A 27,278-nucleotide genomic window follows, 5' to 3' on the forward strand; every position below is an offset into this window, starting at 1 on the left:
TGTCACACTCCCATCCTTTGCGAAGCTCCAGGTAGTGGAGGCAACCTCCAAGAGGCGATCCATTACCAACCAACTCATGACCCCTCCCTCCGGTGGAAATCAGAGCTCACAGATTGTCGTTTGATTGGACTGTGTTGCACTGAAGCTGAATTCAAGACGGATTTAAAAAAAGACCTGCCAGCTGAATGAATGCTGTCACAGAGGGAGGAGCTGGACCTGGCCCCAGGGACCCAAGATGATGCTGTCAGTGACGTCGTTCACTCCACCTGGTGCCCAAAGAGGCCTCGGCCCGAGCAACACCGTCCAGTTTACAGGACCAGGTCCAAGCTGCCAGGCCGCTGGGGCAGGCAGGCCTGGCTTGCAGGGGTCTGGACGGCTCAGAGGGAAGCTGGTAAAAGCAGGGTAAGCCCAGGTCCCACCTCTGCCCCTTCAGAGGCCAAGGCCACTGCAGAGTCCAGAGCAGCCGGAGGACTACATTTCCCAGAGTCCCCCAAGCCCAGGGATGAGCCATTGGCCGATTTAAATAGCCCAGGCCCGAGGCAGCCAGGCCGCAGCTGTGGACTCCTCACCTCCTGGAGGCTCTGCTGGTGCAGGCCCCGCATTGGAGGGCTCGATTGGCTGCCCGGCTGGCACTGACGTCCCCTTGGAGCTGGGTGGCAGCGGAGATAAACAGCCATGTGCAACTCTCCACACTATATTTAACAGCTGCGGCGGAGAAGGCAGGGAGGCAGCCACGGTGGCGGCTCTGGGGGCAGCTCTTGTCTTCGGGGAGAAGGCCCTTGGAGCCGGGCTGGCATCGGCCTTCTCGGGGTGAGCGAGGTCACCATGCCAGCTTCCCAGAGCCGGGCCCGTGCCCGGGACCGCAACAACGTCCTCAACAGGGCTGAGTTCCTGTCCCTGAACCAGCCCCCCAAGGGGGGCCCGGAGCCCCGCAGCTCGGGCAGAAAGGCCTCGGGCCCATCAGCACAGCCCCCACCTGCTGGTGACGGGGCCAGAGAGCGACGCCAGTCACAGCAGCTGCCAGAGGAGGACTGCATGCAGCTGAACCCCTCCTTCAAGGGCATCGCCTTCAACTCCCTGCTGGCCATCGATATCTGTATGTCCAAGCGGCTGGGGGTGTGCGCTGGCCGGGCGGCGTCCTGGGCCAGTGCCCGCTCCATGGTCAAGCTCATCGGCATCACGGGCCACGGCATCCCCTGGATCGGAGGCACCATCCTCTGCCTGGTGAAGAGCAGCACACTGGCCGGCCAGGAGGTGCTCATGAATCTGCTCCTGGGTGAGTGTGCCTGCCGCCCGCCACTCACTGTCAGGCCCCTCGGGAGGCTGCCCGGCCTGCCCAGCCCCACCCTGGCCGGGACCTGCACAGCCCTCAGAAACCGGCTGGGATGGTCTAATGAGGTTAGGCAGGAAGGGTGCCCCAGAAACAGGCAGGCTCCGGCGTGGGGGAGCGACAGCCAGGGATGCATAGACTCTCCTGCCACATGCCAAATGAAGACAGAGGCCAATGCGGCCCTGTGAGAAGGGCCTGCTCAGCAAAAGGCACTGCTGCCCAGAGGCAGCTTGAAGGGAGGCTGGGCCAGAGGCAGTGGCCTCAAGGGAGACGGTCAGGGCTCTGGTGGGCATCCTGGAATGGGGTGTCACTGTTTGACTCCTGCCCCACGGCTGAGGTCCTCGTTCCTTGACAGCTCCCAGCCAGGCTGTTCCCGTGAGCTGCCCCATGAGCACCTCCCGCCTCGGTTCAGGAACCCGGAAAGCTGCCCAGGCTTCTTCCCCAGGGTCCGGGGACCCAGGGAGTTCCCCTGGGACTGCCACCCACTCACAGCCCCCTGGAGTTCTTCCCTGCTCCTTCCCAGGGGGAGTCACTGGAGAAGGGGTCGGGGGGCCAGCTGTGGGTTTGTTTGTTTGCAAAGTCTTTGCCACCAACGTCTTGCAGATTAGCACCGCCCTGTGCCAGGTGCCACGTGGGGCCCATGTGGAGGCAAGCCATTCCCTCCACCCAGAGGTGATGCCCAGCCCCCGTCCGGCCCACCTTTCGGGCACCACCAGGTCCCCAAGGTGCCCCAGGAAGCTTCCACCCTCCACGCCAGGCCCGCATCGATTTCCTTGTCTTTCCCAGTGTGGCCATCATTTGAGGGACATGTGAGGTGGAGGTCTCAGGCAAGGCAAACATTAACAAGGGGTCTCAGTTCCAAAAGGGCATTGGGTTAGACCACGGATAACATCGGTTCCAGAGGAAGTTACAATAAAAACATGTATCTCCCTGCTCTAGTCTCAGTCTGGAGGCTCTATGCTCTCTGGGTGGGACTCGGGGAGGCAGAAACCATTGGATACTTCATGCAGGAGATGGCTGGGTCTGCCACCTTCGAGGTTTTCTTGTTCCTTTTTTTTTTTTTTTTAGACAGAGTCTCGCTCTGTCGCCCAGGCTGTAAGGCTGAAGTGCAGTGGCGCGATCTTGGCTCACTACAACCTTCAGCTCACTACAACCTCCGCCTCCCAGGTTCAAGCAATTCTCCTACCTCAGCCTCCCAAGTAGCTGGGATTACAAGCGCACACCACCACACCCAGCTAATTTTTGTATTTTTAGTAGAGATGGGGTTTCACCATGTTGGCCAGGCTGGTCTCAAACTCCTGACCTCAGGTGATCCACCCGCTTTGGCCTCCCAAAGTGCTGGGATTATAGGCGTGAGCCACCGTGCCTGGCCAGTTTTCTTGTTCTTTTTACTAAATTGTTTACATTACAATAACTTATGATTTACTCCTGAATAAACAGTCTCACGAGGTTGGTGCCATTATCATGCCCATTTTACAGATTAGGGAACTGAGGTTCCTATAAATAAAGCAACCTGGCCCAGCCTCAGGGCTTGAGATTTGCACCAGCTCCAGCTGACACACAGGCCTCTGCTCTTCCAGGTGCTGTGCCACAGGCGTGGGAGGGAGGGACAGAGCAAAGTGGCCGAGGCACTAGGCCAGGCGCTTCCAGGGGCAGAACCTGCTCTCATTATCCACAGTTTCACACAGGGCCACGTGGCTCAAGAAGACTGTTGGGATTTAGAGAGGTAGGTTGCCTGCCGTCAGAAGATGGGGTGGGAAGGCATACACTCCAGTCTGTCTCTCAACCCTGCTCCCTTAACCCCATCTCTTCCTTCCCACCTTCTTTCCCCATGTGACAAGGGAGGTGATGAAGATGTCATTGGTTGAGTGCTTACCGTGTTCCAGGGCTTTGCATAAACCATATCATTACTTCTGATCTTCACCATAACCCATGGAGCTTGGTGCTGTTATTAGTCCCCATTTAAAGAGGGGGAAACTGAGGCATGGGGTGACGATGGTTCTAAGGTCGTGCAGCTAGTCAGTGATGGAGCCAGGAGCAGAACCGGGAGCAACTCTAGCTTTGCTTTGCGTTTTCAGAGGAGAGGGAGAGGGAACCAGCACAGACTGTGTGAAGCTTCCAGCAGGGGGAGGATCAGAGAAGAAAGGAGGTGCATCTCAACTTACCCGCAGTCAGTGGATGCTCTAATAAGGGGGTGAGCTCCCCGTGGTAGGAGGTATGCAAGCGAGCTGCCTCACATCACCAAGTAAAATAGCTCTGCTTTGATTTGTTTTTTTTTTTTACAGGAATGTTTGCTTTTAAGAACATTTCCCCTGCCCCAAACATTGAAAAATTTGCAACCTACTTGTTAAGATAAGGCTTCAGGCTCATTCCAGCAGCCAGCTGCCATGGGCACAAAGCTGTTTGCCCCACGGGATAAAGATGAAGATTTGAGTTGCCTTCCTCCTTGAACAGAAGTGATAGACATTTTTAAAAATCTTTAAAAACATCATGTATTGAGCTTTATTATGTACCAAAGACAATGGCATGAACGGCCTGTATTTTATGATGTAAAAAAGCTGTCGATGACCTTTCAAGGTAAATATTAATATGCCCATTTTACAGATGAGTAAACTGAGGCTCAGAAAGCTCAAGCAACTTGCCCACCACACAGCTATAAGCGGTAGGTTCAGGAAGTAAATCCAAGTCCCCGTGACTGCAAACCCCCCCACTCCTCGCTGCTCACCGTGGGGCTGCAGGTCGGGCGTATCATCCGTGTTCACTGCACTCCTGGAGTGTGTGTGTTTTGCGGAGGGGAATGATCTGGGAGGAGGTTGACTGTCTTCATATCCAGGTATTGAGGCCATGGGGACATAGGGCCTGGCACAAGTCAGGCATTCAGCACAGGCCACAGAGCAGGCCGGGTGGGTCTGGGGACCCCGAGGTCACTCTGTGGGGATGCCAGCCCAGCCCTCGGCTTGGTGGGAGAAAATTGCAGCAAATGGCCAAGGCAGGCTCTAATCCTGCAGCTCTGGTCTGACCTGCCAGGAAGGAAGGTCCCACGGTCCTCTGCGCTGGGGAAAGCAGACCACCCACTGAGCGCACGCTGCAGGTTCCATCTGTCCTTTTGTCTTCGGAAGGCACCCTTCAACCCTGGAGCACAGGCTCTGGGGAGAGACTGGCTGTTGTCCAGGTCCCTGCTCTGACCCTCACTTGCTGTACGCACATGCTCAAGTCAGTTCCTGTCTCTGAGCCTCAGTTTCCCTATCTGGGGGCTGAGGGGGATGTGGCAGGGATGTGAAGGGAGCTGGCAAAGCATTTGGCATGGTGGGTGCCATGCCACACGGTGACATCACTGCAATACTGAAGGGGGAGGGAGCCCTACCTAGCCCTGCCCACCCGCTCTGGCCCCGTGGCACTGAGCTAACCCCCAGGGGCAGTCTCTGGGCTGGGAGCAAGACCTCCGAGCTTGCGGTTGGGACCTGGGTTCCACTTGGCTCTGAAGAGGCAGACTTGGGAGCTTGGGAAATGGGAGCTGCAGCTACGAGGCCTAGGAAGGGTCTCGCTGGGCCCGGGGAAGTTCTCTGCATGCTCCCTGCTTGGCAAGCAGTCCCATGCCTTCCCTGCTAGCCCCTCCCCTAGTGCACACTGTCAAGACTCTAGAAAGCTCAGAGCCAGAAGGGGTCTTAGCAGCAGGCAAAAGTTTGGACTCCACAGGCAGCTGGACCTGGGTGCAAATCCCAGCCCTGCTGTGGGAACTCAGGCAAGTGACTTTGCCTCTCTGAGCCTCAGTTTCTTCATCTGTCAGATGGGTTGTTGGGAAATCTCCCTGATGAATAACACATGAAGTGCTTGGCACTTACTGATGTTTTACGCTTAAGTAGCAATGATTATCATCATCATTATCACCGTCATCATTGTCAGAAGTCCAGGACCAGCCTCCTGCCAGGTACCTTCCAAGCTCTAGATGCCTTGAGACCACCTGTCCCCTTCTCCCTCCCGAGCAGCACCCAGCTTGATGATCCGAAGGGAGCCAGGTGACAGGTGACAGTGACCAGGCCCATCCCAGTTCACTAAGCCCATCCTTGTTTCCTCATGGGCCTGTCCTGTGGTGGTAAATGCCTCTGGTCTTGTTCCTTGATCTATGTCCTTTATAAAAGTATCTTTTTGTTTGTTTGTTTGTTTTTGAGACAGAGTCTGTCTCTGTTGCCCAGGCTGGAGTGCAGTGATAAGATCTTGGCTCACTGCAACCTCCGCCTCCCGGGTTCAAGCAATTCTCCAACATGGTTTCGTTATGTTGGCCAGGCTGGTCTCGAACTCCTGACCTCAGGTGATCCACCCACCTCGGCCTCCCAAACTGCTGGGATTATAGGTGTGAGGTGATCCACCCACCTTGGCCTCCCAAAGTGCTGGGATTACAGGCTTGAGCCACTGTGCTGGCCTATAAAAGTATCTTTTTTTTTTCCTTTGAGACGGAATCTCGCTCTGTCCCCAGGCTGGAGTGCAGTGGCGTGATCTTGGCTCACTGGCATGAACCCGGGAGGCGGAGCTTGCAGTGAGCTGAGATCGCACCACTGCACTCCAGCCTAGGCGACAGAGTGAGACTCCGTCTAAAAAAAAAAAAGTATCTTTATTGAGATTTTCCTGAATATGAAAACTACTTTTTTTTTTTGAGACAGAGTCTCACTCTGTCACCCAGGCTGGACTGCAGTGCTGTGATCTTGGCTCACAGCAACCTCTGCCTCCCTGGTTCAAGTGATTCTCCTGCCTCAGCCTCCCGAGTAGCTGGGATTACAGGTGCCCGCCACCACGACTGGCTAATTTTTGTATTTTTAGTAGAGATGGGGTTTCACCATGTTGGCCAGGCTGGTCTTGAACTGTTGACCTGATGATCCGCCTGCATCAGCTTCCCAAAGTGCTGGGATCACAGGAGTGAGCCACCACGCCTGGCTATGAAAACTACATTTTTATGTCATTTTTTATTGTGATAAGCTATACATCACACAAAATTGATCACTGTAGTCATTCGAAGTGTACAGTTCAGTGGCATTGAGTCCATTCACACTGTTGTGCAGCCATCGGTGGCATTGAGTCCGTTCACACTGTTGTGCAGCCATCGGTGGCATTGAGTCCGTTCACACTGTTGTGCAGCCATCGGTGGCATTGAGTCCGTTCACACTGTTGTGCAGCCATCGGTGGCATTGAGTCCGTTCACACTGTTGTGCAGCCATCGGTGGCATTGAGTCCGTTCACACTGTTGTGCAGCCATCACTACCATCCATCTCCAGAACTCTTTTCATCTTTCATCTTGAAACACAGAAGCTCTGTCCCCACTAAGCACTGACTCCCCACTCCCCTTCCCCCAGCCCCTGGCAACCTCCATTCTACACTCTGTCTCTGTGGATTTGACTGTTCTAGGGACCTCACGTAAGTGGAATCGTACTGTATTTGTCTTTTGTGGCTGGCTGATTTCATTTAGCATGATATCCTCGAGGTCCATCCATGCTGTAGCGGGCGCCGGCATTTCCTTCCTCTCTAAGGCTGAATAATGCTCAGTTACAGGATGGACCACATTTCATGTATCCATTCGTGCACCCATGGACACTTCGGTTGCTTCCACATTTTAGCTGTTCTGAGTAACGCTGCCGTGCGCACAGGTGTATATGCTTCTTCTTGAGCCCCTGCTTTCAGTTATTTTGGTTGTATACTCGGAATCGAGCTGCTGGATCACAAGGTAATTTTGTGTTGACTTGTTTGAGGACCTGTCCTACTGTTGCCCACAGCGGCTGCGTGATTTTACTTTCCCCCAGCAATGCCCAGGGGCTCCCATATATCCACATCTTCGCCAACACTCATTATCTGGTTTTTCAATCAGAGCCATCCTAATGGGTATGAGGTGGTATCTCTTGTGGTTTTGGGTATTTTTTGTTTGTTTTTTGTTTTGTTTTGGGGGTTTTAGTTTGTTTGTTTTTTGAGACAGAATCTCGCTCTGTCACCAGGCTGGAGTAAAGTGATGCGATCTCGGTTCACTACAACCTCCGCCTCCCAGGTTCAAGCAATTCTCCTGCCTCTGCCTCCCAAGTAGCTGGGACTACAGGCGCCTGCCACCATGCCTGGCTAATTTGTCAGAGATGAGCTTTCACCATGTTGGCCAGGCTGGTCTCAAACTCTTGACCTCAAGTGATCCTCCGGTCTTGGCTTCCCAAAGTGCTGGGATTACAGGCGAGAGCCACGGTGCCCAGCCTACACATTCTTGTAGTAAGAAAAAATGCAATGATTACAAGGCTAGATCAAGAAGAAAGTGAGCCTCTCCCTTAAACCCTCTCCCAGGAAGAGCCTCTGCCGCAGCTTGGGTCACGTGCCCCTGGATTTTTCCCCGTGCGAATGCTAATGTGTGATGTGTTTCTCAGGCTGTGTTTTGCCCGGTTTGGCCTCACTCTCACAGCTGTGGCCCTCCCACCTGGAATCCTGATCTGGACCCTCCATGTCCCTCGCACCAGCATGAGGGGTTCAGATGCTCCAGATAATCTGTTCTGGCAGCTCTCCCATCCCCTGCCCTCTGGCTCTTGCTCTCAGGGACAATTTAGGTGACAGCCTCTCCACGAGGCTTGTCTAGCCTGTTCCTAACTGAGGGGTATTTAGGCTGATCCCAAATCTTCACTCAGATACCCTCCTGTGGGAAACCGCACATGCTACCTCCTCGGAAGTAGAGGGGTTCCCTCCCCAGCCTCCTTTCTCAGCATCTCAGTGGGCCTCAGTGCAACAGTCAGTCCCTCAGGGGGGCCTTTGGCCACCCCCAGGCCAGGTCAGGGCCCCTTAATACACTGCCCTGGCAGCTGTCCACACAGCGGATGCAAGAGAAATGCAATAGTTAGTGGTGCCAGTAGGCAGGGTCTGGATCAGCATTGCCCACCAGCACAGCTAGTGATTTCATGTCCCTGGGACCTGCTCCTAGCAGGGCCTGGTGCTCAGCAGAGTGAATAACCAGCGCCATCAGTCTTTCTATTGATGATCCTGAGTGCTTTGCACACCACCGGTCTTCAAAGGTAGGGAGAGCTGGCTTTAGCAGGTGGAGCCTTTTTTTTTTTTTTTCTAGAGAGAGTCTTGCTCTGTCACCCAGGCTGGAAGGCAGTGGCGCGACCTCAGCTCACTACAACCTCTGCCTCCCAGGTTCAAGTGATTCTCCTGCCTCAGCCTCCTGGGTAGCTGGGATTACAGGTGCCTGCCACCACACCTGGCTAATTTTTGTGTTTTTAGTAGAGACGGGGTTTCACCGTGTTGGCCAGGCCCGTCTCGAACTCCTGAGCTCAAGCTATCCGCCTGCCGCCGCCTCCCAAAGTGCTGGGATTACAGGCGTGAGCCACTGTGCCTAGCCTGTAAAAATAACTTTTTAAAAATGTGCACAAATAATGCGTGCTTGTGGCAAGAAAGATTTTAAAGTGCAGAATTACAAAAAGTCAGTAAAAATCACCCCTAATCCTCTTGCCCAGCAAGAAGCATTGTTAGCATTTAGAGCAGTACCTTCTAGATTTTTTTCTCTGTATATAAGCACGTTTGCTTACATACATATCTTATTTTATGAAGATGGCATCCTACTGGAAATCCTATTTTATAAGTGGCCTTTTCCACTTAACATACCCCATGGCTTTCTGATATAGTCGGGCTATAAATATACATGGGCCTTATCATCTGCAGTGGCCACAGCATGCTCTGGTGTCTAGATTAGGCCACAGTTTGTCCTGTCTGTCTCTTGAAGGGTGCTGGGTCGTTTCACATTTTTCGGTGTTATAAACAATGCTGCAGTGAACATCCCGGGCCATGAATCATGGCCCACATCCCTAACGATTTCCCAAGGAGATATTCCTGCAAAGAGAAGAGCTGAGTCCAAGGGAGACACGTGGAGGAGAGTTCTGATTCCGAAGCCAAATGCCCTTCGGGAAGTTCAGACTGATTTACACACCCCCTGGGCAGTATATGGCTGGCTCCCAACCTTCCGGAAGCCAGAATGGGGGATGAGAAGCAGGATTGACTTCCCAGCCCAGGAGCACTGGGACCCCTCCTCCCAACCCAGCCGGAGAGAGACATCTGCCCACAAACCCAGCCCTTCACAGCCTGCAGGGCATCCCAGAAGCCCCGTCCTTGTTCCTTGCTTTAGAACAGCTGAGCCCACAGCCTTCACCTCCCACCCCTACCCCACTAGCCCCAACTCCCCAGAGACCCTGCCCTGCTCTGAGCTGGTCCCACAGAGTGCATCCTCAGGGGGAAAGCAGCCCAAAGCCACAAAGAGCCACATTAGGTCACCCCAGCTGCCCCTCTTCCCACAGTGCACATAGCTGCTGGCAGACAAGTGATGTTCTGATTTTCAGAGGCCTCAGGAGGAGATGATTCCAAATCTTCCAGGATGGCAGCAGCTCTTTTCCAAGAAAGCCCTGGCTCCTGCCTGGCCTCTGGGAGCCTCCAGCACTCTGGTTCCCTGGCCACCACCAACCCCAAGGGACCTGGGCTAGGGGAGAAGGGTGGGTCTCGAGGTGGGTTCTTGTTGCCCTCTGAGGGCCGGGAAGCCTCTAGGACAGCAGGGCCCCCGGGGACAGCTGTGCTTCCTTCATGGGGGGTTCAGACATTCAGGCCCCAACCCTGTGCAAAGAGCGGAGAGTGGAGCTGGTTGGGACGGAAGAGCGTGAGGGGTGGTGGAGCCAAGCCCTGGTGTCCTCTGACGTGGTCCCGGGGGTCCCGGGGGTCCATTACCGAGTGTCTGCTGCACACAAGCATCAGAGCAGGCCCCTTGGCATCCCAGCGTATCCATGGCAGGGAGCTCTGGGGGATAGACACACCGAGGTTATGCTGTCCACAAGTGGCCGACCTTGAAGCCGGTCTCTTTCTGGAGACTGAGTGCACCCTGGGTGATCCTAGTGAGTGGAGGCCAGTGGAGGCTGAGTGACCTCCCTGAAATGTGCGAACATAGCAGGTCCAGGGCAGTGCAGCTCCCACCAGCTCCCCGGCTCTTGCCCCTGAGCCTCCTGCTGGGCTGACCTTTCCCCTGACAGGGGTCTCCTTGCCCTCCTTGAGTCAAGAAGGGGATGTAGGTCGGTCGACTGGACAGGGCCATGTGGGCGGAATCAGCCTTGAGTGATGGCGCCATTTGCTTCTATTTCTGGGCACCAGATGATGCGCTCACAGTGTCAGAATCACAGTCACTCAAGGCCTGGCTGCGCTGGAGGAGGGAGAGAGGCCCTTCAGGGGCAGCAGGAAAGAGCACAGTGGGGTGGGAGGCCCAGGGGAGACTACGGCTCTGTTGGAGAGCTGCCCTGTGGTCTGAGGGTGGCAGGCGGGCCACTGCCTCTTCCATTCACAACCCTCCCGGCCAGACGGCTGAGGCATGGTGAGGGTGAAAAGCCATGCACCCCGTCACACCTGTGATAGAGTAACGCTCTGTGTCACTATGTGCTTACTGCCCACCGTCCCGTTTGGCCATAGGAGACCCTGCCAGCCTCGTTCACAGTGCCAGGCCTGACACATGCCTGAAATACCCAAGAACCGGCGGTGCCCAAGAAAGGGTGGAAAAGTGAATGAACCAGGCACAGGCTAGGTGGGTCAACCCAGCTGGAGAGCCAGCCTGGGCCCTATGGTCCCCGCAGGGCCCAGGGAAGGAAGGGGGCAGATACCCCCCCTCATTATGGCCTGAAGAGAGGGAACCAGCCTGAAATAGCCACAGCTTCCCAAAGGCACAGCTGTGGGGCGTCTTAGTCCATTTTGTGCTGCTGTAACAGAATACCACACACTGATTTATAAAGAATAGAAGTGTATTTGGCTCATGGTTCTGGAGGCTGGGAAGTCCAAGGCTGAGGGGCCGCATCTGGTGAGGGCCTTCTTGCTCCCTGTTGCCTTCTGCATCACGTGCAAGGGAGCACATGCCTGGGAGGGCAGGAGGTGACCACACTCACCCTTTCGTCAGGAACCACCCCTGGTACCTGCATTCATCCATTCATAAGGGGAGAGCCCTCGTGGCCTATCATCTTTTTATTTTATTTTATTTATTTAGTCCCAGCTACTCTGTTTCCTACACCGAGTCTGTATGCTTTCATCGGGAAAAGCAATGTTTTGCTGCTAGAGATTTGAAAGGAGCCAGGCACAGCGGCTCACACCTGTAATCTCAGCACTTTAGGAGGCTGAGGTGGAAGGATCACTTGAGCTCAGGAGTTCAAGACCAGCTTGGGCAACAAACTGAGATACTGTCTCTACAAAAAATCAAAAAATTAGCCAGTTGTGGCCTGTGCCTGTGGTCCCACCTACATGGGAGGCTGAGGCAGGAGGATCATTTGAGCCCAAAAGTTCAAGGCTGCAATGAACCATGTTTGCACCACTGTACTCCAGCCTGGGCAACAGAGGGAGACACTGTCTCAAAAACAGAAAAAAAAAAAAAAAAAAAAGGGAAGGTGTGGGTCTAGCTTAGTTCTTGGCCTATGGATCCTGACAGCCCGTGCAGAGAGCTGGGGCATGTGGGGAGGTCGAGGCACCCAGCCCTCCTTGCCTTTGGCCACCCCATCAGAGTTGAAGTGCTGGGCCCAGTGTACCCCCCGGGTGACTTAGTAAAGTCAGCCTTTCCTCCCCACTTTTTCCTTGACCACAGCAGCTGTCCATTAGGGCCCTGTGCTGGAAAGGCAGATTTATTTATTTATTTATTTATTTATTTAGAGACAGAGTCCTGCTCTGTCACCCAGGTTGGAATGCAGTGGTGCCATCTCAGCTCACTGCAACGTCCATCTCCCAGATTCAAGCGATTGTCCTGCCTCAGCCTCCCAAGTTGCTGGGACTACAGGTGCCTGCCACCACATCCGGCTAATTTTTATTTTTTTAGTAGAGATGGGTTTTCTCCATGTTGGCCAGGCTGGTCTCGAACTCCTGACCTCAGGTGATCCACCTACCTCGGCCTCCCAGAGTGCTGGGATTACGGGCATGAGCCACCGCGCTGGCCTCAAAAGGCAGATTTTGAACCCATCAGCTGCTGAGTCCTGGTTTTCAACCTAAAGACCTGGTCACCAGTAGGACAGATGGCCCATGCCTTCCAGTGGCTGGTGTCATATTTCAGCCTACCATGGAGCCCAGTCCCCGTCTGCATGAACCACCCCCTACCCCAGATTCTGGCAGCTGTTCGGGCACCCAGACCCTGGCTGGCCACCAGTCACCAACCACCACCACCAGGAGGCCTTGCTTGGCCTGGCCTCTCTTACTTGTCTTGAGGTGGTGGAGGTCTTGGAACCTGGGCCAGACAATTTTGACCCTAGTGGGACCTTAGGGAAAAAAGCCTTCGCTGGTGCTCCTGCACGGTACCCCAGCCTCCAGGACCAGAGCCTCCCACAGCTCCCCGGGCCAGGCGGGGCTAGGACTCACAGGCAGTGTAATGGCAGCAGTATGCTGTCAGCCACCACACTCCTCCCCGGTTCATTGGCTCATTTCCTCCTGGGACCACCCTTGCTATAGGTGAGTAGACCAAGGCGCTGAGAGGGGAAGGAACTTGTTCTTTTTTTTTTTTTTTTGAGACGGAGTCTCGCCCTGTCGCCCAGGCTGGAGTGCAGTGGCGCAATCTTGGCTCACTGCAACCTCCGCCTCCTGGGTTCAAGTGATTCTCCTGCCTCAGCCTCCCAAGTAGCTGGGACTACAGGTGCCCGCCACCATGCCCAGCTAATTTTTTTGTATTTTTAGTAGAGACGGGGTTTCACCATGTTGGCCAGGCTGGTCTCGAACTCCTGACCTCAGGCGCTCTGTCCACCTCAGCCTCCCAAAGTGTTGGGATTACAGGCGTGAGCCACTGCGCCTAGCCAGAACTTGTTCTTAATTAGCAGGGTCGACCCCTCGGCCAGAAGCACCAGGACCCCTCCTCAAAGCCCCAGCCAGCGAGACTTGAACCCCACCTGTGACTCCAGAGCCTTCAGATTTAACCCCCTCCCCATGAACTGCCTTCCCTCCCCAGGTGGAGAAAGCCTGTCACCAGGCCATTTTTGGGGAAGTGGTGGGGCTTGCAGATGAGAGGGCTCCCTGGGCTGGAGAGGACCAGCTGGCCCCTCTAAGCTGGCTTCCTCAGCTGCTTCATGGGGCGAAGGGATGCCAAGGTCAGCACAGCTACCTCCCTCTCCCGCCTGCCCTGGGGACCTGGCAGTCCCCAGTCCCTCTCTCCTGCTGGAACTGTGACCTCCCACAGGCTTCAGATGGCACGAAACCCGGGCATGGTCAGCACACGAGCTGGCCAGCCACACGCCTCCCCAGCCACCTCCTGGGAAGACCCAGCCCAGGGGAACAGCTGCCGTGAAATTGGCAGGCAAGGGTAGAGCAAGGTTTTCTCGAGGCCTTCAGGCCCCGCCCTCTTTGGGCCAGCCAGCTCCTCTGTGCACCTGCTCAGCCCCCTCCTGTGCTGGCCAGGCACTTCCAGGGTGCAAGGCTCTCAGCCAGCCCTGTGGCTAATGAGAGGGGCCAGGAGATGCCACGATTCAAACCCCAAACAGAGAGACCAGACTACAAGCAGCAACCCTGAAGTGGGCAGGAAAAGGGGAAGCCCTGAAGTTCTAGTCCTCCAGGGAGGACTGCGTGATCTGGAACAGTCTAACTGCCTGGCATGGACAGTTAGGTGCACCACAGTGCCTCACACCCTGCAGCAAGGGGATCGGGGGTATGTGATGGTGCAAGACTTTCAAAAGCAGGCAGCAGAACAACATATGCAAACCATGTTACAAGCTTTATTAAATCTATGCTCCAAAGGCCGGGCACGGTGGCTCACGCCTGTAATCCCAGCACTTTGGGAGGCTGAGGTGCGCGGATCACCTGAGGTCGGGAGTTCAAGACCAGCCTGACCAACATGGAGAAACTCCATCTCTACTAAAAATAGAAAAATTAGCTGGGCGTGGTAGCACACACTTGTAATCCCAGCTACTCGGGAGGCTGAGGCAGGAGAATCGCTTGAACCTGGGAAGCGGAGGTTGTGGTGAGCCGAGATCACACCATTGCACTCCAGCCTGGGCAACAAGAGCGAAACTCTTGTCTTAAAAAAAAAAAAAAAAAGCTGTGCTCTATAAGTGGATGGAAAGGTCTGGAACAATGACTACCTCTGAGGGGCAGGATTACGGGTGATTTAAACTAACTTTTGTTTTCTGTTTTGTAAATGTTCTGCAGTGAATAGCATCTTCTGTGTCTTTTTTTTTTTTTTTTTTTTTTACTTTTTTTCCATTTCTGCCAAGAGCTGAACATTCCGATAAATACTGAAAAGTTTTCTAGGAAAGCTCCCAGCATCTGGCTGCACTGAACTGTCATTGAGTCATAACCCCCCACCTTTATCCAGCCCTCCTGGTGGGCCAGGCGTTTGGGGGACCAACTCAATCATTTGCTGCGACTTCCCTGCTTTAGCACTGAATGTCTTGTGTCCTAGGAAACCCCTCTGTCCCAGTGAAACCTTGTCACCCTGCAGTCAGCAACCTGCCTGCAGGCATGGTGCCTGGCCCCCTCTGGGAGGTGGCTGTCCCTGAGCTTCGTCTCACAGGTGAGGAAAGTTAGGTGGTTTGCCTGAGGTCACACAGCTGGGAGGCTCCAGGGCTGGAGCTCACAGCTGGGTCTCTGGCTGTGATGCCTGTGAGCTTTGCCACCACACTACACTGTGGGTGCTGTCTTCACTGTCCGTGAGGCAGGGCTTGCAGGAGCTGCGACCTCACTGGGGTCCCCAAGGTCACCTGAGATGGGGAAGCACAGGGGGCAGGGGCACGGGCTCCCTGCTGACTCTGTACCTGCCCTGAGGGTGCTGTCTGGCCTGCCGATGCCACCCCCACCCCCAGGTCAGAGGGTGTGAGCTCCAAGGGCCTTTCTAAGGGTGCGGAGGGTTGACCTGGAACCCCCACATTGGCGGTCTGGGTGCCACTCAGATCAGCTGGGTGAAACTGGGGTCCTGGCATGGTGCCTTCCTCTCTCGGCACAGAAAGGCGGAGCAGCCCCCCAAGGCCACACAGCAGGGTGTGGCAGAGACACGATGGAGATCCAGGTCTCCCCTGTGTTTCCGAAATAGAGAAAGAAAGGCCAGGCGCAGTGGCTCACGCCTGGAATCCCAGCACTTTTTGGGAGGCGGAGGTGGGCAGATCCCTTGAGGTCAGGAGTTCGAGAACAGCCTGGCCAACATGGCGAAACCCCGTCTCTACTAAAAATACGGAAATTAGCCAGCCGTGGTGGCAGGTACCTGTTGTCCCGGCTACTCGGGAGGCTGAGGCAGGAGAATCACTTGAACCCGGGAGGCGGAGATTGCAGTGAGCCAAGATCATGCTGCAGTACTCCAGCCTGGGTGACAGAGTGAGACTCTGTCTCAAAAAAATAAAGAAAAAGAAAAGGAAGGAAAGAGCCCACCTCGCTGGTTATGAGCCTCAGGCCAGTAACTCAACTACGTTTGGAGACTGTGGCTCTGTTTCTAGCCCCGGGGGAAAAAATACCTATGAACAAACAGGCACAGCCCCTGCCTCCACGAAGTGATGACTTCATGCCGCAGACAGCGAACCCTCACCTCCCAACAGATGCCTCAGTGACTGCGGGGGAAAAGCCACGAAACAGAGGGCCAGATGTTAAGACTGAACCATTCAGGGCCTGAGCTGTCTGGAAGGCCGGGGCAGGTCCCTGAGGTGGTGGGTTGGGAAAGAGTGGAACATTCCAGAAAGCAAGAGCCTCAGGTATGAGTACTCTGAGCTCCAGGGGTTCATCTTGTCCTCTGTAAAGGGGGGAATGACACAGCGCAGTTGCTGGGGAAAACAGTGGGGTTCCTTAAAGAGTCACACACAGAGTTATTGTCATTACCAACCAGCGACTCCAGTCCTAGGGATCTACCAAAAGAACTGAAAACAGGCACTCGGCAAACACTTGCACACACGTGCATAGCAGCGTGAGTCACGGCAGCCGAAAGGTGCAAACAACTCGATAGCCATCAATAGATGAATGGATAAACAAATTGTGGCTGGGCACAGTGGCTCACGCCTGGAATCCCAGCACTTTGGGAGGCTGAGGTAGGAAGATAGCTTGAAGCCAGGAGTTTGAGACCATCTTAGGCAGCAAAGTGGGATGCCCATCTGTAAAAAAAAAAAATTTTTTTAATTAGCTGGGCATGGTGGCACACTTGTAGTCTCGGTGGCTCAGGAGACTGAGGGAGGAGGATCTCTCGAGCCCAGGAATTCAAAGTTATAGTGAGTTATGATTGCACCACTACACTCCAGCCTGGGCAACAGAAAGAGACACCATCTCTGTCTCTCTGTTTCTCTCTCTCTCTCTTTTTAAGACAGGGTCTCACTCTGTCACCTTAGCCTCCTGGGTAGCTGGGATGAGAGGCGTGCACCACCACACTCAGCTAATTTTTGTATTTGTTTGTAGAGATGGGGTTTTGCCATGTTGCCCATGCTGGTCTCAAACTCCTGGGCTTAAGCAATCCTCCCACCTCAGCCTCCTGATAGCTGGAACTACAGGCATGTGCCATCACACATGTCTACTTTTTGTATTTTTTGTACAAACAGGGTTTTGCCATGTTGCCCAGGCTAGTCTTGGACTCCTGGGCTCAAGCAATATGCTCACCTCAGCCTCCCAAAGTGCTGGGATTATAAGTGTGACCCACCGTGCCCAGCCAGAGACATCCGTCTCTTAAAAAAAAAACACCGGGTGCAGTGGCTCATGCCTGTAATCCCAGCACTTTGGGAGGCCAAGACGGGCGGATCGCGAGGTCAGGAGATCGAGACCATCCTGGCTAACACGATGAAACCCCGTCTCTGCTAAAAATACAAAAAATTAGCCAGGCGTAGTGGCAGGCGCCTGTAGTCCCAGCTACTCGGGAGGCTGAGGCAGGAGAATGGCGTGAACCCAGGAGACGGAGCTTGCAGTGAGCCGAGATGGCACCACTGCACTCCAGCCTGGATGACTGAGCGAGACTCTGTCTCAAAAAAATCAAATAAAGAGGCCGGGCGCAGTGGTTCATGTCTGTAATCCCAGCACTTTGGGAGGCCAAGGCAAGCGGATCACTTGAGGTCAGGAGTTAGAGACCAGCCTGGCCAACATGGCAAAACCCCATCTCTACTAAAAATACAAAAATTAGCCAGGCGAGGCAGCGTGTGCCTGTAATCCCAGCTACTCAGGAGGCTGAGGCACGAAAATCACATGAACCCGGGAGGTGGAGGTTGCAGTGAGCCGAGATCATGCCACCACACTCCAGCCTGGGCAACAGAACGAGACTCCATCTCAAAAAAAAAAAAAAAAAGGCCGGGCGCGGTGGCTCACGCCTGTAATCCCAGCACTTTGGGAGGCCGAGGCGGGTGGATCACGAGGTCAGGAGATCGAGACCATCCTGGCTAACACGGTGAAACCCCGTCTCTACTAAAAATACTAAAAATTAGCCGGGCGTGGTGGCGGGCGTCTGTAGTCCCAGCTACTCGGGAGGCTGAGGCAGGAGAATGGCGTGAACCCGGGAGGCGGAGCTTGCAGTGAGCCGAGATCACGCCACTGCACTCCAGCCTGGGCGACAGAGCGAGACTCCGCCTCAAAAAAAAAAAAAAAAAAAAAGAGAAGATGAACAAATAGTGGTCCATCCATACAGTGGAATATTATTCGGCCATGAAAAGGAATGAAGCGCTGCCACATGGGTGGACGCTGGAAACGTTACGCTAAGGAAAGGGCGGCAGACACAAAAGGTCACATGCTGTCTGATTCCATTTACATGAAGTGTCTAGAGGAGGCAAATCCTCTAGAGGAAAGCAGATTGGTGGCGTCCAGGGGCTGGAGAGAAGGGGATGGGGAGTGGCTGCTTCGTGGGTACGGGGCGTTCTTTTGGGATGATGAAATGTTTTGAAATTAGAGAGAGGAGGTGGCTGCCGACATTGTGATGTGCTGAATGCCGCTGAAGCGTGCACTCTAAAATGGTTCACTGTACAAGATGTAAATTTTGCTTCAATTTTTGAAAAATGGGAATGGGGCTGGGCACAGTGGCTCACGCCTGTAATGGGTGAACACTTGGGGAGGCTGAGGCGGGCAGGTCACCTGAGGCCAGGAGTTGGAGACCAGCCTGGCCAACATGGCGAAACCCCATCTCTACCAAAAATACAAAAAATTAGCCAAGCATGGTAGTGTGCACCTGTAATCCCAGCTACTCGGGAGTCTGAAGTATGAGAATTCCTTGAACCCGGGAGGTGGAGGTTGCAGTGAGCCAAGATCAGGCCACTGCACTACAGCCTGGGCAATAGAGCAAGACCCTGTATCAAAAAAAAAAAAAAAGGAAAAGGGGCCGGGCGTGGTAGCTCATACCTGTAATCCAAGCACAATGGGAGGCTGAGGCGGGTGGATCACCTGAGGTCAGGAGTTTGAGACCAGTCTGTCCAACATGGCAAAGCCCCATCTCTACTGAAAGTACAAAAATTAGCTGGACTTGGTGGTGGGTGCCTGTAATCCCAGCTACTCAGGAGGCCGAGGCAGGAGAATCGCTTGAATCCGGGAGGCGGAGGTTCCAGTGAGCCAAGATCTCACCTCTGCACTCCAGCCTGGTCAACAAATTGAAACTCTGTCTCAAAAAAAAAAACAAAAAACAAAAACCCAAAGAAATAAAATGTGTATTATGTCAGGGCATGAGAAAAGCTGTACGAAAAAATTAAACAAGGTGAGGGGAGACAGCGTGGTGAGGGCTTTTTATAAACAGCGTGGTCAGGGAAGGCTTCTCCGCTAAAGGAAGTAGCTACAGGAAGGCAGGACGTGCCAGGCAGGGGAGACAGCAAAGGCAACGGCCTGAGAGGGGACCCTGCCTGGGGGTCAGCGTGGCTGAGTGGCCTGAGTGAGGAGCAGAAAGGGGAGGCGAGGTGGGGGAAATGTGGGGGGCCAGGGCCTGGGCCTGGCTGGTGGCCCTGATGGCCCAGGGGCCTCTGTCTCCCCCCAACAGCCCTGCTCCTGGACATCATGACGGTGGCCGGCGTGCAGAAGCTCATCAAACGGCGCGGCCCGTACGAGACAAACCCCAGCCTCCTGGACTACCTCACCATGGACATCTACGCCTTCCCGGCCGGGCATGCCAGCCGCGCCGCCATGGTGTCCAAGTTCTTCCTCAGCCACCTGGTGCTGGCGGTGCCCCTGCGCGTGCTGCTGGTGCTCTGGGCCCTCTGCGTGGGCCTGTCCCGCGTGATGATCGGCCGCCACCATGTCACGGACGTCCTCTCTGGCTTTGTCATCGGCTACCTCCAGTTCCGCCTGGTGGAGCTGGTCTGGATGCCCTCCAGCACCTGCCAGATGCTCATCTCTGCCTGGTGAAGCACCCGTCGGCCCACACAAGGCTCTGGGGGCAGGGCTGGCCCTAGAGAAGGGGCAGGGGGTGGCGAGGTGGCAGGCGTGGGTGGAACAGAGCGGCCAGGAGTCACAGCGGCCACCCCCACCTCATCTTCCCCTCCTGGCTGGAGGCTGGCGAACCCAGGCCACCCCTCCCGGAGACAAGCTTGTTTGGCAGTGCCAGGCCTCTTGCCCCTTTGCTTGGACTCCAAGTCTCCTCTCTAGGCAGCCAGGACCCACCCATGGGGACAGCCCTATTTAGCTTCTGCTCTGGGAACAGCAAAAATCAGGATGGTGGGAGGGGCCGAGTCTTGTCTTGTCCTTTCATCATCGTGACTGTTGAGTTCTTGGCTGTGCCCATCACGCCACAGCACGACGCCTGCCAAAATGCCCCCAACCTACTGCCTGATGCAGGTGCCATTGCCATTAACGGTCATTGACAGCTTAGGGCAGCACTTTCCAACGGGTGCCCATGGGACACCAGCCTGCAAGATGCTTTTGGGGGAAAGGGGTTTTGTGGTTCAGTAACTTTCGGAAGTGCTGCACACTCTGTCCCCAAGTTGGACATTCACAAAGGCCGTTATTGCCGTAAAGGCTCTGACAAGCCCTGTAGAAAAAAAGCTTCTTGCTAAACCTTCTTTAGCCCACGTTTTCTAAACTTATTTGACCACAGAACCCTTTTCTTGGGGAACAGCTATTAACCCCCAAGGAATCATTGGTTCCTCAAGTGCGTTTTGGGAGCTGCTGCCAGAGAGCTAAAGGGCCTGGGGTGTGAGCTCACTCTCCGCTGGGGAGGCCGGGTGCACGCGCCACAGCCCGAGGAAAGCGCTGGCCACCGCCTGTGGGCATCGATGAGGCCTTGGCCCCCAGGGGCCGGACTCCGTGTGACCTAATAGGTCGTTTCCAAGTCACCCGTTTTGGATGTGCATTTCATGTGACAATACAGATGACATGCAAATGGCCCTCTCCCGTGTGGCTTTTTCCTCGTGCAATTCAATTGCTCCGGATGCATTCGCCTTATTAGCATGGAACGGGCGGAGGGGTGGGGTAATTCTTCGGCCCTAGACAGTGCCATGATGCCAGGGATCGGGGGCTCTGGGCACAGCTGGCCTGCTCCTGGACTTTACCAGGCTGGCCAGTCCCTTTGCCCTTGGGTGGCTGCCTGGTACTCCCTCAGCCCCCAGGCCCTGTGCTGGCTGCTACCTGGGGCCTGGGCAGGGACTGTTTGAGAGGCCCTCACTGTGATGCTGATGGACCAGAGACCCTCTCTCACTTCAGCCTCAGGCTTTCCCAAGCCCTCCGCCCCGACTCCTGTCTAACCTGATCCTCATCCGCCAGGAAGTAGGCAAGTGACCAGTGAAACACAGCCAAGCCTAAGAGAGCTGCTGCGAGGGATGTGCAGGGCAGTGAGGGCTCAGAGAAAAAGCCCTGGAGCCCAGCCTTGGGGCATCAGCGCATAGGTCCCCGAAGGGGGAAGTCTGAGCCCAGATGGAGGGAATGGGTGGAGGGAGCCAGGAAGGAGGGGAAGAATGTTCTAGGCAGAGGGAGGAAAGGGGTGAGGGCCAGGAGGCAAGAGCCCCCAGGTCCTATCACAGATCGGCAGGAGGCTTGGGGACACCCGGAGCTCCCCGAACCACACTTTGAGTGTGAGCGCTCGTCTGCAGCTCTCAATAGCCCTCTGATGTGAGGTGATTGACATGCCCATTCCATAGATGGGAAAATTGAGGCCTGAGACTTGCCCAAGGTTGCCCAGCCAGGAGGCAGCACAGTGAGGTGGGAGCCAGTTTGCCTGGTTCTCGGCCACATCCCGCCACTCTCTGCCTCTGTTTCCACGTGGCCTTCTCCCTGTGTCTGCGTCTGTCTTCCTGTCACTGTCTGTGATCCCCTTCCTATAAGAATAACAGTCATACTGGCTTACAGTCCATCCTACTCTAGTATAACTTCATCTTAACCCACATCTTTTTTTTTTTTTTTTTTTTGAGATGGAGTTTTGCTCTTGTTGTCCAGGCTGGAGTGCAGTGGCACAATCTTGGCTCACTGCAACCTCCGCCTCCTGGGTTCAAGGGATTCTCCTGCCTCAGCCTCCTGAGTAGCTGGGATTACAGGCATGTGCCACCATGCCCGGCTAACTTTTTTGTATTTTTAGTAGAGATGAGGTTTCATCATGTTGGCCAGGCTGGTCTCGAACTCCTGACCTCAGGTGATCCTTTCGCCTCAGCCTCCTAAAGTGCTGGGATTACAGGTGTGAGCCACTGTGCCCAGCCCCCACATCTTAGTCACATCTACAAAGACCCTGTTTCCAAAGATCACATCCATAGACACTGGGAATTAGAGCTTCAGCATCTCTTTCTGGGAGAACCCAATTCAGTCCGTAACCCACAGGACACTTTTTGGGGGAGGAACACATCTTCCCCTCCTAGCTGGGTGGTCTCTGGAGTCTTTAGGATAAGGAGGGGTTGCTGAAGGATGGAGGGCTCTGGGCAAATCCTCTAAAGCTTGGAGGGGACGGTGGAGCCCCAAGAGCGCCTGGCGTACCGTGAAGGGGAGAGGCTCCCAGAAGGCAGTCGGCGCGCTGCCTGGGAGCCACATCCTGTGTGATGGCAGCGGCAGCCGGTGCTGGCTCAGGACAATGCCAGCACTTCCTGCCGGTGCTGACGTCCTGTCCCAGAGCGTTGGTGTCGTTGTCTGTCAAACGGGGATGACAGGGGCCCCGTGGGGTTGATGTGTGACTCGGGGTGCCCTCCACCTGCAAACCTGACACATCACAGGTCATGCTCAGTGTTGGTCGCAGGGCTCCTGGCGTTGTTGCCCCTGGTGGCAAGGAAGGAACTGGGACACGATGTGCTGACGTGGCCGTTAGCACAAGGCAGACCCGGGCTCTGACTCCTCCAGGCTTTCCCTGGACTTCATCACTCTCAGACACCGACGTGTCTCTAGAACCATCACTCTGCGGCCCCTTTCCATGAAGACCCAAGGGCCATGGGAGGAGCTGCCAACCTCAGATCCCAGATGACAGGGAAGAGGCTGTGACTCCTTCAGGACTTGCCATCCTGCCTTGTTGCTGGACAGAGCCTGGGTGGGGAGGTCGATGCCATTTTGCATTGGTTGACAGCTTCCAGTGCCCATCATGGAACAAGAGAGGTGGTGTGTACCTGCTCAGGCATGGGTAATGCACTTTGTTAAGTAAAGCCAATAACTGTTTTGTTTTGTTTTTGTTTTTTCAAGAGTTGAGGTCTCTTGGCCAGGCATAGTGGCTCACGCCTGTAATCCCAGCACTTTGGGGGTCTAAGGTGGGTGGATTACCTAAGGTCAGGAGTTCGAGACTAGCCTGGCCAACATGGAGAAACCCCATCTCTACTAAAAATACAAAAATTAGCCAGACATGGTGGTGCATGCCTGTAGTCCCAGCTACTTGGGAGGCTGAGGCAGGAGAATCACTTGAACCAGGAGGCGGAGGTTGCAGTGAGCTGAGATTGAGCCACTGCACTCCAGCCTGGGTGACAGAGCGAGACTCCATCTCAGAAAAAAAAAAAAAAAAAAGAAGAAGAAGAGTTGGAGTCTCGCTCTGTTACCCAGACTGCAGTGCAGGGGCACGATCACACCTCACTGCAGTCTCAAACTCCTGGGCTCAAACAATCCTCCCGCCTCAGCCTCCCAAGTAGCTAAAGGCATGCACCACCACACCGGCTAATATTTTTATTTTTATTTTTATTTTTTTACTTTTTTTTTAAATTGAGATAGAGTCTCACTCTGTCACCCAGGCTGGAGTGCAGTGGCGTGATCTCAGCTCACTGCAACCTCCGCCACCAAGGTTCAATCGATTCTTATGCCTCAGCCTCCCGAATAGATGGGACTACAAGCACCACCACGCCCAGCTAATTTTTTTTGTATTTTTAGTAGAGACAGGTTTTGCCATGTTGACCAGGCTGGTCTGGAACTCCTGACTTCAGGTGATCCACCCGCCTCAGCCTCTCAAAGTGTTGGGATTACAGGTGTGAGCCACCACGCCCAGCCTATTTTTATTTTTGTAGGGATGAGATCTCACTATTTTGTCCAAGCTGGTCTCCTAGCCTCAAGCAATCCTCCTGCCTTGGCCTCCCAAAGTGCTAGGACTGCAGACGTGAGCCACCGCGCCTGGTGATTGACATGCCCATTCCATTTTTTTATGGTGAATTATACATGATTTTTGAATGGCAGCCGCTTCTGCATATCTGAGACACACCCCACGTGGCCCTGGCGCATTTCCCTTCTAAATATGGCTGGGTTGGATTGAACAACGAATGTGTTCTGGATTCTGGCATCAATGTCCATGAGGGATGCTGGTGTCTGTTTCTTGATTTGGTTACCAGGGGCATGCTGGCCTCTTCTACACTTCTGAAAGAATCTGTGTAAAATTGGTATCATCTCCTTCTCCAGCCCTCAGATCCCAGATCTCTGCTCTCCCTCTAGTTCCAGCCTCTTGCAAAGCAACTTCTTCTTAGCATTGACATTCTGTTCTCAGCCATGATTTGAGGGGAGGAGTGAAGAGCGGGGCTCACACCTCCCACGGGCCTGGCCATACGTCTTCCATATGTGTCATTGTGATGACCTTATCCCTATTTTACAGATGAGGAAACTGAGGCTCAGAGAGGGAAACCCATTTCCCTAAGGTTGCCCAGCTTGGATGTGGTGGAGCCAGGATCAGAAACCAGGCCTGAGTGGCCCCAGCGCAGAGAAGCCCTCCGGAAGACAGAAACGCAGGGCGCCCGCCAACCTCGGAATGAGGCTGAACTGGCGAAGCGACAGGCACAGGGAGGCGGGATGGGGGTGACTTGTTTTTCTATTTTTTAAACAGAACCAAACCCCACCGCGCCAGACGGCTGCCTGTGCTGCCTCCGGCAGTCTTTGGCCAGACTCTGTGGGCCTCACCCTGGGCTGCAAGTTGGGTGTGGCAGGAATGGGGCCTGCTCCATCCTTATGTGACCCCAAGAGGTCTATACAAAGGTGACACCTCCTCCACCCCTGCTTGTTCCCGCCCACACCCTCTCCTGTCATCAGACAGACCCAGCCCTATGGATTTCGGCCTTCTCTGCACCAGCTGGGATCCCTGGAGCCTGGCGCTAACCCTGATTTTGCCCCATGCCCTTCCACCACCTGGTTTCTTCCTTCCCACCCCACCCACCCGGCATCACCTCCTCACCACCCCAGCTGTCATGGCCAACATAACCACTTCCCAGAATACAGAAGAACGGGAGCCTGGAGACGGCCTGCAGGGATCATGACTATGGAAAATGGAAAGGGTGGTTTTCAATGTGTCATTTCGCCCCCAAGCAAGAGCCGTGAAGGTCTAAGGAGCGTGGCAAACCGCGGAAATGCGTGGCTTGTCCTCAGTTCTGATCTGGCCAAGGAGTCTGGGTCTGGAGGGTGGACACCCGCAGCACAGTGTGTTGAGCAGGGTCTGTCAGGGGGGGTCTCTTTACTTTTTTTTTTCTCTTTTGAGACAGTCTCACTCTGTCGCCCAGGCTGGAGTGCAGTGGCACAACCTCGACTCACTGGAATCTCTACTTCCCAGGTTCAAGCTATTCTCCTACCTCAGTTTCCCAAGTAGCTGAGACTACAGACGGTGCCACCATGCCCGGCTAATTTTTTTTTCCCTTGAGACAGAGTCTCCTTTTGTCGCTCAGGCTGGAGTGCAGTGGCGAGATCTTGGCTCACTGCAAGCTCTGCCTCCCGGGTTCTCGCCATTCTCCTGCCTCAGCCTCCCGTGTAGCTGGGACTACAGGTGCCCGCCACCACACCTGGCTAATTTTTTTGTATTTTTAGTAGAGACGGGGTTTCACCATATTAGCCAGGATGGTCTCGATCTCCTGACCCCGTGATCTGCCCACCTCGGCCTCCAAAGTGCTGGGATTACAGGTGTGAGCTACCGCGCCCGGCCTAATTTTTTGTGTTTTTAGTAGAAATGGGGTTTCTCCATGTTGGCCAGGCTGGTCTCGAACTCCTGACCTCATGTGATCCGCCTGCCTCCACCTCCCAAAGTGCTGAGATTACAGGCACAAACCACTGTGCCTAACCCCCGCTTTTTTGTTTTCTGGTTTTTTTGAGACAGAGTCTCGCTCTGTCACCCAGGCTAGAGTGCAATGATGCGATCTTGGCTCACTACAACCTCCGCCTCCCAGGTTCAAGGAATTCTCCTGCCATAGCCTCCCGAGTAGCTGGGACTACCTGCGTGCGCCACCACATCCAGCTAATTTTTGTATCTTTAGTAGAGACCAGGTTTCACCATGTGGGCCAGGCTGGTCTTGAACTCCTGACCTCAAGTAATCTGCCTGTCTTGTCCTCCCAAAGTGCTGGGATTACAGGCATAAGCCCGCTCCTGGCTGGGGGTCTCTTTTCAAGCAGAAAGGCCAGCTCGTGGAGTAGTGGGGAGAAGCAAGGGAGAGCCTTGAGCACACAGCCCAGAACACACAGCCCCCTTGAGGTGGCAGGCAGGGTCCCACCTCCAGCTGTGGGCCACAGGGCTTCACTCTCTGCATGTCCAGCCACATCTCTCTCTAAGCCTCAGCTCTGTGCTTTGGGAAGGTCACTGGCTGGAAGCCCAGGGTAGGCTGAGGGGGCCAGGCTGGAGCTGGGCTGGGCTGGGTTGTGTGAGGGAAAGAGCACATAAATGGGAGTCGGGCAGCCCTGGGTTCAGATTCCGGCCCTGACAGGTTGCTGACCCTTCTGAGCCTCAGCTTCTCCGTCTGTGAAATGGGGCTAATACTTGGCTTGCACAGTTGTGAGGGTTGGAGACAAGGCAATGGGACCACCCAGCCCGGTGCAGAGGGTTGCTGGAGAATGAGCCTCTTAGGCCACTGCCCCCTGGAAAGGACCCTGAGCATTCCCTGGGCATTTAGGGACACTCTGGGGCTTGGACAGGTGGGCAGCAGGAGGGACTTGGAGAACCTCCAGGCAGGCAGCTCACCCATGTCATGATGGCACCTGTCCCCTGGCCACGGTTTGCCTGGGTACCTGGGTGTTTGGTGGCAGGGACAGGGTGGAGGTGTGTGGAGGAATCTCTGTTCCTGCCCCTGTGAGCCTGGCTTTTCTGGGAAGCTCTCATAAGAGTGTCCAAGGTATAAGCACCTCTCAGGGGTGGCGAGGGTGTTGCGTTGCCTCCTTCTACAGACGCAAATGCCACCTAATCACACAGCTCCCTCTGCAAACCCACTCCCATCTCCATAGCAACTACAGGGCTTCGGCGCTCTTAGGCTCCTGGTCACTGTGGTTCAACTCCTAACAGAGGGAGGGACCCCGGGTTTGTCCCCATCCAGCCCCAGGAAAGAGATGTTGGCTCGAAGAACCCGTCTCAAGGTCAAAGAGGGTGAGGTGAGGGCAGGGCGGGGACAGGCAGGCTGCAAACAGATCCGTTCTCTGCTGCTCTGGTCAGGAGGATTCTGGGAAGAGAGGACGGAGGGACAGAGATGCAGCTCTGGGTGGGAGGGCCACAGAGCTCAGCGTCCACTCATCCTGTGTGCGGCTCCCACACGCCCCATCCGAAAAGTCTCAGGGAGGCAGCGGGGCAAGGGCTGGCTCTGGGCAGTTTCCTCATCTGTAAGATGCGTCGATGCTCTGCGCCAGCGTATGGAGAGGCAGCCGCTGCAGTCTGTGCCCCCCACAGTCTGTACATTGAAATCCCAACCAAAACACG

The 27,278-nt window shown here is 54.9% G+C and overlaps 1 protein-coding gene across 2 annotated transcripts; it reads left to right on the forward strand.

The window, feature by feature from the left end:
* Positions 1 to 119: 119 nt before the first annotated feature.
* On the forward strand, positions 120 to 20,571 carry PLPP7 (phospholipid phosphatase 7 (inactive)). 2 transcript variants are annotated; one of them, XM_031007708.3, is made up of 2 exons: positions 120 to 1,276; positions 3,616 to 5,522. In XM_031007708.3, the coding sequence occupies exons 1-2, from the start codon at positions 826 to 828 to the stop codon at positions 3,684 to 3,686; spliced, it is 522 nt and encodes a 173-aa protein (XP_030863568.1). In that variant the 5' UTR covers positions 120 to 825; the 3' UTR covers positions 3,687 to 5,522. The 2 variants fall into 2 exon arrangements, with proteins under 2 accessions (XP_030863568.1, XP_055207364.2); XM_055351389.2 differs by lacking the exon at positions 3,616 to 5,522 and adding an exon at positions 19,230 to 20,571 and having other exon boundaries at positions 260 to 1,276.
* The last annotated feature ends 6,707 nt before the right edge of the window (positions 20,572 to 27,278 follow it).

This window comes from Gorilla gorilla, chromosome 13, assembly GCF_029281585.2.
Source record: "Gorilla gorilla gorilla isolate KB3781 chromosome 13, NHGRI_mGorGor1-v2.1_pri, whole genome shotgun sequence".
Taxonomy (NCBI): Eukaryota; Metazoa; Chordata; class Mammalia; order Primates; family Hominidae; genus Gorilla; species Gorilla gorilla.